Source organism: Salvia miltiorrhiza, chromosome 5 (assembly GCF_028751815.1).
Source record: "Salvia miltiorrhiza cultivar Shanhuang (shh) chromosome 5, IMPLAD_Smil_shh, whole genome shotgun sequence".
In the NCBI taxonomy this organism is placed as follows: Eukaryota; Viridiplantae; Streptophyta; class Magnoliopsida; order Lamiales; family Lamiaceae; genus Salvia; species Salvia miltiorrhiza.
Genome location: NC_080391.1, coordinates 22699502 through 22714710, shown reverse-complemented (window position 1 = coordinate 22714710; position 15209 = coordinate 22699502). Strand labels below are relative to the sequence as shown.

The 15209-nt window shown below is 32.4% G+C and overlaps 2 protein-coding genes across 4 annotated transcripts; one reads left to right on the top strand and one right to left on the bottom strand.

The window, feature by feature from the left end:
- The first annotated feature begins 1548 nt into the window (after positions 1-1548).
- Positions 1549-6839, top strand: LOC130986787 (RPM1-interacting protein 4-like). Of its 2 annotated transcripts, none has more exons than XM_057910319.1 (4): positions 1549-1967; positions 5082-5789; positions 6211-6399; positions 6586-6839. In XM_057910319.1, the coding sequence occupies exons 1-4, from the start codon at positions 1962-1964 to the stop codon at positions 6616-6618; spliced, it is 936 nt and encodes a 311-aa protein (XP_057766302.1). In that variant the 5' UTR covers positions 1549-1961; the 3' UTR covers positions 6619-6839. The 2 variants fall into 2 exon arrangements, with proteins under 2 accessions (XP_057766302.1, XP_057766303.1); XM_057910320.1 differs by having other exon boundaries at positions 1644-1967; positions 5085-5789.
- Positions 6840-13085: 6246 nt separating this feature from the next.
- On the bottom strand, positions 13086-14874 carry LOC130986781 (UPF0481 protein At3g47200-like). 2 transcript variants are annotated; one of them, XM_057910308.1, is made up of 2 exons: positions 14764-14874; positions 13086-14387 (listed from the first exon to the last, which is right to left on the bottom strand). In XM_057910308.1, the coding sequence occupies exon 2, from the start codon at positions 14377-14379 to the stop codon at positions 13111-13113; it is 1269 nt and encodes a 422-aa protein (XP_057766291.1). In that variant the 5' UTR covers positions 14380-14387; positions 14764-14874; the 3' UTR covers positions 13086-13110. The 2 variants fall into 2 exon arrangements, with proteins under 2 accessions (XP_057766291.1, XP_057766290.1); XM_057910307.1 differs by having other exon boundaries at positions 14690-14822.
- Between the last annotated feature and the right edge of the window lie 335 nt (positions 14875-15209).

Genomic DNA, 15209 nt, shown 5'->3' with positions numbered 1-15209 from the left:
CAGGGTTGAGAGTTTGGAGCTGGCAAGTATTTGTCGTTGAGGTGCCATGCTCGGTCTTTGCGCATCATTTTCTCTCCTTCAAGTTCGTTCTTCCGCGGTTTTGGTTTGGTAGGTTTTTACTGCGTTTTATTTTCTTTTTGGCTGGGAATCTTCTTCCTCCCCCGTCTCGTTTTAGTTTTTTTTATCTAAGCTCAGGAAGGCCAGGTTCACTTGGGGGCGATGGTTAGGCCGGAGCTCCCGAAGTTTTCCCACTTTCTTGATGTTTTTCGCTTATTTCTTTGATTTCTCTAGACGAGTACTCTTTTTCCTCTCCCCTTGAGAGGTTTTAACGAGGCTCGACCCTTAATCTGCTTCCTGTACTTTTAAAGGTTTGGGTTCTTTTTCTTCTTTTTTAATAAAATTTATTTTAATAATGATTTGGTATTTATAAATTGTAATTTTGGTCGTTTTTTGTATCAATTTGTTACTGCTTTCAGTAGTAGGTTGTTATAGTTTTTTTTGCTAATTGGCGTAGTGGGATAACGTAGTGGGATGTTCATCTAAGAAACAATGGTAGTTTTGGAATTTGTTTTCATATAATAAATAGATATCTTCTGATTTTTATTGGGTTAATTTTATAAAAAATATTACTCACTCCGTCCCGTAAGAATGCATCACATTTTTCATTTTCGTCCGTCCCATAAAAGTGTATCACTTTCATTTTGAAACATGATCCCATTTTCTCATTTTAACCACAATCACTCATTTCTATATAACATCACAACCAATTCAACCACAACCCCTCATTTCCATTCAAAACTTAATCTACCAACTTTTTTCTTGAAACCCGTACCATTCCTTATGTGATACATTCTTACGGGACGGAGAGAGTATTAAATTATACTCCCTCCGTCCATAAAAAGATTTCTTACGGGAGAGTGGCACATGTTTTAAGAAAATTTATGTTGTTTATCTACTAAATGAATATTTCATAAATAAAAGATTTGATTAGATATATTTAGTGCATTAAACGGATATGCACAATAGAAAATTACATACATAACCTTTATTAAATTAAATAACCGAAAATTAATAATCTTAATCAGTTGAATTATCACCGTTAGATTAAGTATGATCGACGCACAAGATTTGATTTTTATTCTTTATCTAAGGGAGTGGTCTTCATTGAACTCTCCCCTATATATATATATATATATATATATATATATATATATATATTAATTTTTTAATTAATCTCTAAACTTTTTAAATATGAAATAAATTATTTAACTTGGAACACCCCTAAATGAAATACTAGCCATAAATAATGGAACGAAGCAATATAAGAATAAAAAAAAAAAAAAAACCCGCCAAACATAATGATGCCACGATGTTTTTTTCAATTGTGGAAAATTTTGACCCCCGTTATAAATCAAAATATGACGCTATTATTAAAATGTTTGTTAAATCGTATATAAGTCCAAAATTGATGGTTTTTTTTATTAATTAATCCTGATTCCTGATGCTCACACTTAAAATCGTATGATACGTGAAGTCATCAATCGGAATATGAAGTGTGTATATACTTATTGTTCTTTTACCCTTTTGTCAGATTATGCAAAATAATTATTTAGTCTTCAATCGGAATATGAAGTGTGTGTATACTTATTGTTCTTTCACCCTTGTGTCACATAATTATTTGTAAAGAATTAAGTAATTTAATTTGGTTAGATTAGATGCATAGCATGTTGGTTACTGTTGTACAGCGAAGCAGCTGAGAGGCCATTAAATACACACAGCACAAAACAAGCAGCACGTGTTCTTCCTTTATAACTTCATTTCTTATCTATCGCTTGCTTCTCTCACTCCAATTTGAGATCACTTCAATCTTCACGGCCGCTCCGCTCACCCGCCACTTCAATTTCTAGTATCTACCGCCGCTCGGGTTTAGCTCAAAATTTGATTTTCTTCAAGATAAATTTATGGCTGTAAGTGCTATTTCTTGATCTATGCTCATTATATAGTTAATTGCTGCATAATGTTAATACTTGCTGAGTTTCTAATGTCTTCGGGTTGCATTTCTTTTGCTTTGTTGATTTGGGAGGTTCTTCATTTATGGGGCATAAAATTGTTTCTTAATTTAATTTGTGTTATGATTAATGATTTGATTGAAGAAGTTGAGATGTCTTCTGCAATTTGTGGTGCTGTAGGAGCTTTTATCCTCATTCAATGTTTTATGTCCGCAGATGAATATGGCTCGAGGATTCTTGTGATTTTACTACTTGTTGATTAAATGTTGCCCATTGATACGCTGGCTACTTGTATTAATTTATGCCAGGATCTTTCTGTGGTCTAGATTGTAGTGATGGTTAAATTTACTTCTACGAGATAAGGGGCCTGCAATCTCGAAGCTAAGTTTGAACAGAATGAACCAACATTTACCATGATGTTTAGTGTTATTAATTGGAAATATATATGCAATCTCAATGCATATTGGCTATTTATCTAGATCCCTGCAAGACAAAAATATAAATGGTAGATGCTAACACTTTAAAATCCCGTGTTAGCATTTTTGCTAATCTTTTGTAGTTGATTCGCTATTCCATAACTCTTGGTGGTACTAAAACCGAAGTAGATGGTTGTCCAAAGGCTTATAGGGCTACTGTGGTTCAAAATCTGAACTGCCCCATCGTGTATTATAATAGTTCTGAACATATATGCGGATCTAGCCAGGCCTTGACGAGATATCTTCTTCGTGTTTGATTTCATTTCATGGGATGAACATCTTATTAAGAATAGGTTTGTAGGGGGGCGACAAAGGCCTGAAAGGGTTTTGCTAGATGGTTTAAGTCACGCTGTCATGAAACTTGAAGTTAATGGGTAATCTGCAAAGAAATAGATACAACTGTGACTGTTATCTTGCTAGTACACTATTTCTTGAAAAATCTAATGTATATGCGTATTGAAAGGATAAAAGTTTAAGTGAGAAACCTCTTTTCCCACTAACTGAACATAATAAGTTAAGAAATAAGACATAACAATTTCATGTTACATTGGCATCAATGTGGCAAATTGGCAATATTCTGATATTTTTATAGTTCTTTTAAATTATTTTTAGATTACTTATTTTACTCCAAGGTTCAAGTAGAAGGTTCTATAGGAGCATAGGACAAGAAAGGCTGTGAAATTTGATACTTCATTGTTAAATTTTTCCTTCTCGGATGCTATTACTAGTTGAGGAGAAACAAAGAACTCTAATTTGGAATTTATCGAACAAGATCTGTAAGTTAATGCACTGACAACATGAACTCCGTCATATATAATATTGATGCTAACTCTGAGTAGAAACAAAAAGAACTAAATGTTGATGAATACTTTGCACTTGAGTAAAAGGAGAAAATCACTTGGCTCATGTTTGATCTTGTTCATGCTTTCCATTGTTAATATGGGAAGAGACTCCTAGATCAGTAAAACTCATATGGCCTTTGGTTTCATGCATATCATCAAAGTATAATATGTAAGTAACACTAAAGATGATTGCTTGTTGTTCTGAAGAATTTTACAGTTCCCATTTCATTAGTTCAATCATTGAGTTGCGAAAGTGTTCGAATTTGAGTAGCTCAATGTTTATTTAGATACTCCCACCATCCCATTACAAATGTCCCATTACTTTTGGGCACGGAGATTAAGAAATGTGTAGAAAGTAGATAAAGTGAGCAGGTGAAAATTGTTTAAATATTAGGTATGGAGAGAGAATATATTTCCAAAAAAGGAATTGGACATTTGTAATGTGACATCCCATTATGGAAAGTGGGACATTTGTAATGGGACGGAGGGAGTATAATTTTTGGGAGGCTCTGAATCTAAAAATTGGTTAATAGGAGAGGTCTTGAATCTAGAAATCACTAGGAAGTCTTTCCCAAGAGGTAAGATACTGAAGTCTACCAGAATCTGACCTTAGCAAGAGGTTTTAGGCAAATGCTCTTAGCATGCACCAGTGTCAAGACGTTCCCATTGAAAGAGCCCACTAGCTTACTGAAATAGTATTTACATATTGATATTAATAAGTACATTAAGGTAAAAATAACCTAGAAAAACCTTCCAATTTTCATGTTTTGGCCTCACAATAAGGAACAGAGATAGAGAATTCCTGGAAATATAGGTAAGAAAATGAAAGAGAAATATGTTTTGCATTGTTATAAATTTATCATCTGAACCCCCTCCCCACAAGATTTTGTCTCATAGGCTGAGATTTCACGTAGACATCCCGATCCTTGACCTTATGACCTTGTCATCTTATGCATGCTATCGCTAAGTTGTTGCTAATCATGGGCAATGTGAAAAGAGATAACATGCTAAGGGCCCGTTTGATTTTCAGTATTGGATTAATCAGGATATAAATTATCCTGATAATTTAGTGTGGATTAGTCATGATTTCTAATCTCATATGGGTGTTTGATATCATTGGTAATTAATCCCAAAAAGTGTTTGGTATCCATTGGAATAGGTTGGATTAACATATCAAATACCTAAATTATCCTCACATATTTTACCAAAAGACATTTGTGTCCTCAAATATGAAAATAAGATGGAGGCATTGGTATCCTCACAACATCGTTTGGCGTGAAAAGGGTATCAATTTTCGATTTTAACATCTCGGTATTAAATTTATCCCATGAGGAGGGTGGTATAATTAGTGTTGGTTAATCCCACAAAATAAGCTAGGGTCTTGGGATAAACCTGAAGTTGACCATATTAGTAGCACATAATACCAAACACTGCATAAATCCATATTAATTTAACTTATCCTGCTTTTAAACCCATATCAAACGGGCCCTAAATACATATGAATGAGACTGATTTTCTCTAACATTAATGATTAATGGAATATATACACTAAATTTACTGGAAGATCAGTAAACAATAATTTGACATCAGACACACATCCTTGTCTTTATGTTTATCTTCTCAGTCAGTGTTTGATATTTGTAATGTTATCTTGAATACAAACTGATGCCTAATGTTGTCCAATGTGGTTGATGACAATTCACTAAGTTGACGTAGGATGGAGCTATTCTTGATGTTGCTTCTTGATTTTCCAGCAGCGGTCACAAGTACCTCAATTTGGCAACTGGGAAACTGAAGAAATCCCCTACACCATGTATTTCGATAATGCCAGGAAGGATAAGAAGAGTGGTCAGATTTACCAAATTAATCTGGATGACAGTGTTGAGGCTGAATTGAAGGATCAAAAAGCATCTGAAGAAAAAAAGCCAAAGCATGAGCGGCCTTCTAGTCGAGAAGAGGGTGAAGTAAGGAAATCAACTGGTTCCCCAAATGTAGTCAATCATATACCTGCAAATGACTCATCTTATAAAAGGCGTAATAATTCTTCACAATCTGGAAGTGATAAATTGGAAGTAGAAGCATTGAAACCCATAGAAATCTATAGGCCAAGGCATGATCGGCGGTCTAGTAGAGAAGATGGTGAAATGAGAAGGCTAACTGATTCTCCCTTGCGTCATGAGACTGCAGGCCGAAGAAACAGTTCAAACTCACCTCACCATCGCTATGGTGGCTCGAGTGCTGGTGACACACCTAAGAGGCATGCAAGGAATAGTGTAGGGTCTGATCGCAGTACGGATCATTCGCCACTGCATCCGCATTCCCAGGCCAGAGTTGGAGGAAAAAGTATCGGAGTTTCTTCTCCTTCTTCAGAAAGGAAAGCTACATCTGATGGGAGCCAAAGTTTAGCACCCTCTACTCCTGGAAGATCTCGGCTGAGATCAGTTACACGAGGAGATGACTCGGTAATGTTTTACCTATTTGCTTCATACATGCTTCATAAACTGCTTGTATTTCTTGCTTGTGGAGACTAATTAGTTCACACATTAAAGTAGCTTGTTTTGAAAACTCCTCCTTGGCTGTTTTACTTAGAGCATTGATCTAGGAAGAATGATATTGACTTGGTCAATTCACGACATTACAGTTGGTAGTTCGAATAGATCTTTGACTGCGAGTTTCGAGTTTTATTTGACTATTTGAATTACACCATTCATGAAGAGGTAGTCCTTCTAGATTCACTGCCTATGATGCAAGAGTTTATGAAATATTACATTTTAGTCCGAGTGTGTGGAAATTAAGCATCATTCGGCTAGAGGTTTTACTTGTACTGCGATGATCTTTCATGTCTCTTTGCTAAAGTTCCTCATTTTCTCGTGCTTATGGCAGCCTGATCGAAGCCCCGCTGTTCCCAAATTTGGCGACTGGGATGAGACTGATCCTGCAGCAGCAGAAGGGTACACTCAAGTTTTTAACCGAGTCAGAGAAGAGAAAAACAGTGAAACGGGAAAGGTACCAGTGATGCCTACTGAAACATCTAATTCAAGTACTCAGAAGCAAGCAAATGAGAATACCAAGGTAAATATGTAGTTTCAGCTTATTTACACTTGTAAAGTAGCAGAGAGTAATTGTTTTCGTAGAAAATTAATGTATTCAGCCATTCACAAGGATATCTCTTGCTAATCTTAAATGGTAAAATTTCAAACACTGTTGTTTTTCATTTTTTTTTTTTTTACATTTTTTCCATCCTATTATTTCTTGTAGGGATGCTTTTGCTTTTCATGGACTAGAAGATGACAATGAGTGGACACGGTATGTGAGACCCTTTCTTTTAGTATAGATAATGCGGTGCAAATTGCATTAATCAGCTATACAGTATTACAGTTGTTGATATTTTTATTCAGAAAGGTCGGGTCTGATAATTTTTTTCCAATGTAAGTTCAACTTACTCGCCTTCGCGTAATCTTTGTATTCAGTTAGTCCTTTGATGTCTCTGCTGAAATGCTATTTTCTTATAATTTTGGGTGTTGGAGTTTGAGATAGTTTGTTTTTAAGAGTTCAAATTTGATCGTTATGTAAATTTATTTGCCAACGGAGATTTACTTTTACATTGGAATTTATAAGTAGAAATCATAAAAACAATTTTATATTTGGCTCCGACATGTATAATAATACTCTCTAATTATTATAATATTTTTAAATTTGTAAATATAATTTGTTAAATTATCCATTGCAACCTGGAAATTTCAATATAAACACTATCATAAATAGAATAAGTAATAAAGTGTTAAAAATATTAAAAAGAGAGGTTCGGATCCGCTTGAACTTATATATTTATATACTAGTGTGTAACCCATCAAAATTCAATTGGTAATCACTTTAATTGTGTTTATAATATAATAAATGAAATAATTTTATATTGGAGTCATACATTTGAATTTGATATGTAAAAAACGATCTTACTACTTGTTCTCATCACAAAAAGATATAGTATTATGTGTTCACTATCCACACATATAATTTACCCGTTTTAATAATGACTCCAACAAATATATAATAAATATTGATATACAAAAATAAGAGATTAAAAAATTAGAAAAAAAAAATTATGTAGACATGTTGATAAAAACAATATATATGAGTAGCCTAAAATATAAAAATACATTTTAAAAAAGCCACAAGTATAAAAACATATCAAAACTAGCCATTTTGCAATGAAAATACTATTTTGCTCATTGATAGTGACATAAAGTAATGTGTTATTAAAAAAAATAAAAAAACAATGACTATAACTCTTAAAGACATGTCCACCTACTTAAGTTTTGGAAATGCATGCATTTAATTATTATTTTTTTTTTTTGTAAATTTTACAAGTTTATTCTATTTTTATTGGTTTTTTTTTCTTTAATCATTTATAGAAATAAATTCTTTATTCCTTAAAATGTACTGCTACATTAACTATAATCATTTATCATAAGCCATTAGTAAGTACAAACTTACTAACTATAATCAAAAGCCATACATCCTCATTAGTAATTTGAAAATTCAAAAAACTATATTTTAGAGAGAGAAATTTTGAAATAATATATGGAGAGCTAGAGTGTGAATATATAATTGATTCTGGAAGATTCAGCTTCATTTCATTTCAGTTAAGGTACACACGAATATGTACATGAATGCACGTTTATGCCTCAAACGTAGTTTTCTAGTTGTTTATTTATTAATATATTGCATGCTTTAATATTTGGAGGTGGATGATGTATGGATCATAGTTTTTGAGTACACAAAGTAATACACGAAATCGTACACGATATTATTTTAATACGATAAACATAGTTTTTTGATTGATTTATTGTTACTATAGTGTATATTTTAACATTTTCAGTTGGAACTACATTTAGATTGTAGTTACAGTAGGACAAGAAATTCTTAGGTCGAATGTTCTTGAGTACACGAAGGTAGGGGTATGCATTCGGTTATTTGATTTTCGATTTTTGCTAAAACCAAACTTATATTCAGTTTTGAAAAAAAATCGAACCAAACCGAATTAACCGAATAAATCGAACTAAATTAACCAAAATTTTAAAATTAAAACCGAACCGAACTGAAAAATCGAATTAATCTGGAAAAAAATGAAAAAAAATCGAAAAACTGAATTCTTTTTATAAAATTTAAAAAAATGCTCAAAATTGTATTATATTTTTTTTATTATCCATCATTTATTTCAGAAACATATATTTAAAATATTATGATTAGGGTTAGACAATAAGTTATGTATTAGAAAATTATAATTAAAACATAAATATAATTCGATTTTCGGTTTTGTTCGGTCTTAAAAAATTCAAACCGAACCGAAAAATAGAACCATATTTTAAACTTTGGTTTAGATCAGTTCGGTTATTCGGTTTTGGATTTTTTGCTCACCCTTACACGAAGGTATACACGAAACACTGCACAAATGCGTTTTTATGCCACAAACCTAAATTTTTGGTTAATTTGTTGTTACTATAATGCATATTTTAATATTTCAAGCTACATATTATGTGCACGAGTCTTTACACAACTAGGGTTTTTCAGTGTACGAGTTTGTACACGAAACTACACACGATATGTACACAATTTTGATTTTCGGTATATTTAAAAGTCGTGTAATTTCTTTTAACAGATGCCGTATCAACCTATCATTATGCATCATAGCGGCCATAAACCGCGGGCGCGGGTCCTACTTTGATCTTCCTTGCACGAATTGGTATACGAAAGCGTACACGATATTGTGCACGAAATCAGTTATACACGAGATTATGGTACACGAATCATTCGTGTAGTGCAGTGGTTCGTGCAGTGTATCGTGTACCCTAAGGATTCGTGTACCCTAATTTCGTGCACCGTATAGGATGATTGATTTTAGATCGATTATTGATTTAATCAATCATTATAAGTTGATGAAATGAACCAATTTAGTTGTGTTTATAATCTCTAAGGATAATGACTTTAAAACAACAATAAGACTTATTATTCGTATCAAACTTAAGTTACTTCATTAATATTTATGTGCATTGTCTAACAACATTGTAAGTCTTTGATACATCACTAATTTAATACTAGAAGTCAATAAAATCGTGTTAAGTATGTTTATTTTGAAATTTGAATCATAATTTGCAAGGAAAATGTAAATGTTAACATCCATATCGATGCTGAATCATTTAAAAGTATGTTATTTGATTTTGTGTCTAGTTCCGTGTATAAAAGATCATAGTCGTGTACGATACCGTGCACACTTGAACATGTTCTTCAATACACGATACAGTACACGAAATATGTAAATAAGAACACGAAGTTGTACACAAAACCTGATTCTTCAGTACACGTATAGTACACGAAACATGTAAATGAGAACACGAAGTAGTACACAAAACCTGTTATTATCCATTGTTATTAAGTGCACGAAGTTGTACACAAAACCTGATTCTTCAGTACACGATTACATAATTTATTCACAATTTCATCCCACACCAACAAAAGCTCCAACAATTCATTCACAATTATAGTAATTTATTTATTTTTCTAATTTAATAAATAGCCAAAACATGTAGCCAATATATGATATTAGTCATTTGTTTATATTTATATATAGTTTTTATTTCAACTTTAATGTCTTCTAATACTTGTTATTTTATGTTATAAGAGTAATTATGTTCAAATTATAATACAAATGCTACTATTGGACAAAGTGGTGAATGATTAGAGCGAAATTTAAGATGTCGCATGTTCGATCCCTCTAATTTATTTTAATCCTTAATTAGTCCTTCTATTTTCTTTGTCTTTTGATGTTATGCTTTTTCTTTTTTGTTATGTTTTTTATTTTATTTTATGATTTTCTATTTTTATTTTCACTAACTATAATATTGTTGATTTCTTTGTCTTGCAATATTCTTGATCAATAATCGATCGATGTGCATATGAGAGTTGCTTTTACAATTATAGTCATTTTTTTTTTCAATTTCAAGTCACTAATTTAATATTATATACTAGCATTTCTATTCCGTGTAATGCATGGAAAAATAATTTTATAATTTTTACATTTGTATAATATTAATACTAATTCAATTATCATACGTATAAATATAATAAAAAAATATATTTTAACTGAATATATTCGAATTGAATATTAAAAAATTTAAAAATAAAGAAAATGCATATATGTGTGTGTGTGCAGGTTTTAGTGGTCTAAAAACAAGATATAATTCACAACAATAGACAACATGCATGATTCAATCATTTGATGAATAACGCATTATATTGTATTATAATATTTTTGAAAATGTACACAAATAAAAATAATGATTTGTTGAATAACGCATTTGTTATTCATAAATTGTGAATAAGAAAAATGGTTTGATGAATAAAGTAGTGTTATTCATGAATGTAATAATACATGTCAAATGCAATATGGCAATAATAACATTCAAAGATTATTAGATGTTTGTAACTTTTTACGCTTGTTCGAAATATTTTAGGTTAACAAAAAAAATTCAAATATTTTATTAGCATGTTCGTAATGTTTTTACGCTTGTTCGAAAAAATTTATATTTAATATTTTTAAATTCGAATATTTTATTAGGATGTTCGTAATGTTTTTACACTTGTTCGAAAAGTTTTATTTTTAATACTTTTACAATTCTCAGTCAGATATCAATAATCAGACTTTTCACTAGAATATTCATAATTTTATGAATCTTATGCGAAAAGCTTCATGTTAATCATTTTTTATATGAATTGAAATATAATATTTTTTAGATAGTGTATGTAAGCAATATTGTAAACATTTAAAATGAAACTCATAGTAACAGTCATCTAGTGTTAAATGAAATTTTATTTATATGTTTTGTATATCAATTTTATGAGTAATTTATTTTTAATATCTTATACTTTTAAAATCAAATTATTGCGAATAAAAAACGAATGAGTTATGATTTCTAATCGAATAACATCTATTATGAAGGTTAGTTCCTAGTGTAGAATGTTATTATGAAGGTTAGTTCCTATGTAGATATCATATTATGAAGAACAATTTGCACAAAAAAAATGAATAACATTTAAAACAGTATAAATAAAAAATCTTCTAGATTTACCAATTGGAAATCCTGATTCTCCAAAGTTTGCGTGAGGAATGAGGATAGTGGAAGCATGAAAGGTGGGATAAAGTGAATCTTCTAAATTTACCGTATTATGTATTTTAATTAATCACCCTTTTGTCAAATTAAAAAATGAAACGTGATTAATGTTAGGCGGTTTTAATTGTTTTTGGAGAAAATCATGTACCGTCAGATCCGTTTATTAATCTTGCGGTAGATATTATTTCTCTATTCTCTATTATAGTGTAATTCTCCATGGATCCCTACCATATATATATATATATATAGAGAGAGAGAGAGAGGAGAAGAGGAGAGAATAAAAGAGAAGAGAGAGGAGGGCCCCATAGAGGATACAATTGTCTTTTCATGTCAAATTGGCTATTTTTGTTATAGTTTTATACTTGTGGCTTTATATGTTATACGATTTATTTTATAGGCTAATTATGCATTTCCCACATAAATGTTTATTCATATCCAAATAATTTAAATAACAAAACACTTAAAATTGAAGAAAGTTCCACGTAGGCATGTCGATAAATGTTCGCACCCGTCCCAAATACACGAACTTTGATTCATTTTATTTTTTTCTACGAACTTTGAAAATTATAAAAAAGTACACAAACTTAAACTTTATTGTACTTTTCCCATTATTCAAATTTCAGTCAAAATTGAATTTGAGATGGCGTCAACAACTCAACGTGATACAACTCTAATCAAAACGATATCCTTTTTTTATTACAAAATATATTTTAAAATTTAAATAACAATCCATGTTACTCACTTTTCATTCTTCATCTCTCTTATCAATAAAATTGAAAGTTTATTTGTAAACTATACTTTTTCTTTTCTTTTTTTTTTGTTTATTTCTTTCTAAAATTGTGAAATTTGACTAATTATAAAATATTTAATATGCATGTCGAATTAAAGATCACGATAAGAACTTTAATTTGTTATATATTATGTAAATATGTGATTTAAAATCTAAAAATTATAGTATTTATTTAAAGATTAAAATTTCAAAACATTTTCTCTCCTCTCTCATCTTTTTTTTAATAAATCTATTTTTAATTTCTTTTTTATTTCTATTTCATTGTTTTTAACTTATATCTTTTTTGCCTTTTGCATAATATCAATTTTTATTATTGTGAATTTTTTTAATTTTTTAATTTTCTCAATATTCAACTTAAATATATTTAATTAAAATTAAGTTTTAATTAGATTTATAAATATAATAATTGAATTGGTATCAATTTTATATAAATATAAAATATAAAATATTTTTTGTGCATAGCACGGAATGCATTTTTTTATGCATCGGTCCTTAATCGATGTTGCATTAATTAATTGCACAGTGTGTTGTAACATGAGTGCAGTGTTTGGTGGAGATATAGGAGTAGTCCTAAGTGAGTTATAAGGTGTGACAATTTTGTCCCCTGGGTCTTTAATCAATGAATTAATGTAATTTAGTGGTTTGACTATAGCAAAATGGGTTCCCTCATTTTAGATTTTAACACATGATGGTGCACATAGAATTAAAATAACTAGACATATATAATTAGAGTGAATTAAGTAGTTAGAATTAAATGAGTTTACATGAGATGCAGTTGATGAGTTGGTTGTTTGCAGTGATAGAGCAGAAATGGTGAGTCCCTCTTCAATTCTTATTCAAAACCACCTGTAATATGGTAAACAATGTTTGCGTGAGTGCGAGCAGAAGCAGCAGTGCACCAACAAGAAGAGAAATTATAACCCAAGGACTACTTAAATAGTTACGCCTCAACTTGGCCATCCACCTATTCCTGTTTTTCCTGCAATGCTTTTCCACTTCCTCAAACATCTCCGCATACATGAAGCTTGTCCCGGGCCCTACCACCGATTCACCCAGCTTGTTCACCATCTTCGCCACCGCTTCCTCATCGCCCATCCAGTTCTTCAGGATTCCGTTGCGCGACAGTATCTCCACGTCCTTGGAGGAATCAACCAGGCAGTCCAGGAACTTGACATAATCCGTCACGAAATTGTGCCCAAAGTACTGCTCGTACGCGATGAGATTCCGGAGGAACGACTCCGTCCTGTCCTCGACGGTCAGAGGCGCCATGATCATCGCCCCGTTTTCGAACGCCACGTCGAACAACGCAGCTCGCTCGGATCTCTCGAACCTGACATTAGCCTCCTTGAGCCTCGCGGCGCTGTTGATGAACTGCAACCCCTTATCCCGTCTCTTCCTCCCGCCCGTGCCGCAGGGAATCCAATTACGATGGATGAAGTGAAGCAAATGCTTCACCTCACGAGGACCTACACTCGCTTCTCCTCCGGAGCCTTCCCCAGGATACAGACTGCCGAAGAATTCCAGGAGAAGGTACCGCAACCTGCTATGCTGCCCGGGAGTCTCAATCAGGTCGAACAGCTCGCACAACACGAAGAAGGGGATTTGATTCTCGATGAGCATTAAATCGCGCTGCAGGCTGTTGGTCATCCAGTCCATTTCGAAGATCGGATCATTCCTCTCCCTCTCGAACACCATCACGAACTTCCTCAATAACTCAACGATGAAGCATCCATCCACTACAAGCATTTCTATCAACTCGCTTGAGCTTAGGCCTGTAGGCTGATCTGCGTAACATTTTCGTGCTTCCGCTTCCAATGTGCCCACACATGCGGCGTAGCTTTCGACATTGTTGGAAGGTTTCCTTTTGATGAGCTGCTGCAGGTAACGTAGCTTGTGATCTTCCATCATGTTTAGGTGATCCTTGTTGCGATGATAAGGACCAATGGCGATCACCTCGGGCTCGTAAGCCTTGGGATTCACGTTCCGTAAATTTCTATGAACTCTGTAGATTGTGCACTCTGATTTTGCCCCGGAGAGTTTCTTCAGTTTTTCATTCAACCTACCGGAGGCTTGCGTTGTGCTTTCAAGATCCATATCATAATCTACTCAAAAATCACAAATTTCTTTAACATCATATATATGATATAAGTAGTTAAAATAATAATCCGATGCAACTATAAATTAAAGCGTCTTTCAGTTAAGCCTAGATATATAATTAATAGCACTCTGCATTAATGACTCATAATCCATGCCATAAAGATAATTAAAATCACAGCCAAATATATGATTTTGTGTGTTTCACATAAATATGATCAAACAATTTTGATGGAAAAAAAAAACGACTCAAAACTGATTTGGCAGGAGTATATATCCATGTAAAGACTAGAAGAAAACTCATGCATACCACATGATGTGGACGAACAAATTACGAGAGAAATAGCAAGTCTTTCAACTGATAGATATTCAGTATTCACTAACCTCACCGGCCAGAATTTTAATTAGTCTAACAAGACATAAATGTAGAACGAAATGAATGATACAGCTGGTATATCTTTGGGGGGGTCATGTTCATAAATGTAGAAACGAGCATGTCCATACAAATCCAGGTAGTTGAGGTCTCCATTCCTTTCTACTAAAAATTGGGTCCATTTCTGTCACGCCCATCGTTGAATCTTCAAACTCAAACAAGAAATAAAAAGCACAGAATAAACAAGAACTTTACGTGGTTTGATTATAAAATTTGCGTCCACGAAAAAAAAAAGAGATTAATATATCTCGACAAAGATTACAACAACACAACTTTCAAATAGAAAAAGCTTAATATATTAATCTTGACGGAAGTTCCCCAGCCAAAAACACTTATTATTATTACTTTCCCTTTTTTTCTCTATTCTAATTATTCACGTTCGTAATCTACATTGAGT

What these genes read in the sequence shown, in the direction of transcription:
- LOC130986787 (XM_057910319.1), top strand. An exon ending in TTACACGAGGAGATGACTCG is followed by an intron (nt 5,790 to 6,210) that starts GTAATGTTTTAC and finishes TGCTTATGGCAG; the next exon opens with CCTGATCGAAGCCCCGCTGT. An exon ending in AAGCAAATGAGAATACCAAG is followed by an intron (nt 6,400 to 6,585) that starts GTAAATATGTAG and finishes TATTTCTTGTAG; the next exon opens with GGATGCTTTTGCTTTTCATG.
- LOC130986781 (XM_057910308.1), bottom strand. Translation starts at nt 14,379, where the DNA reads ATGGATCTTGAAAGCACAACGCAAGCCTCCGGTAGGTTGAATGAAAAA.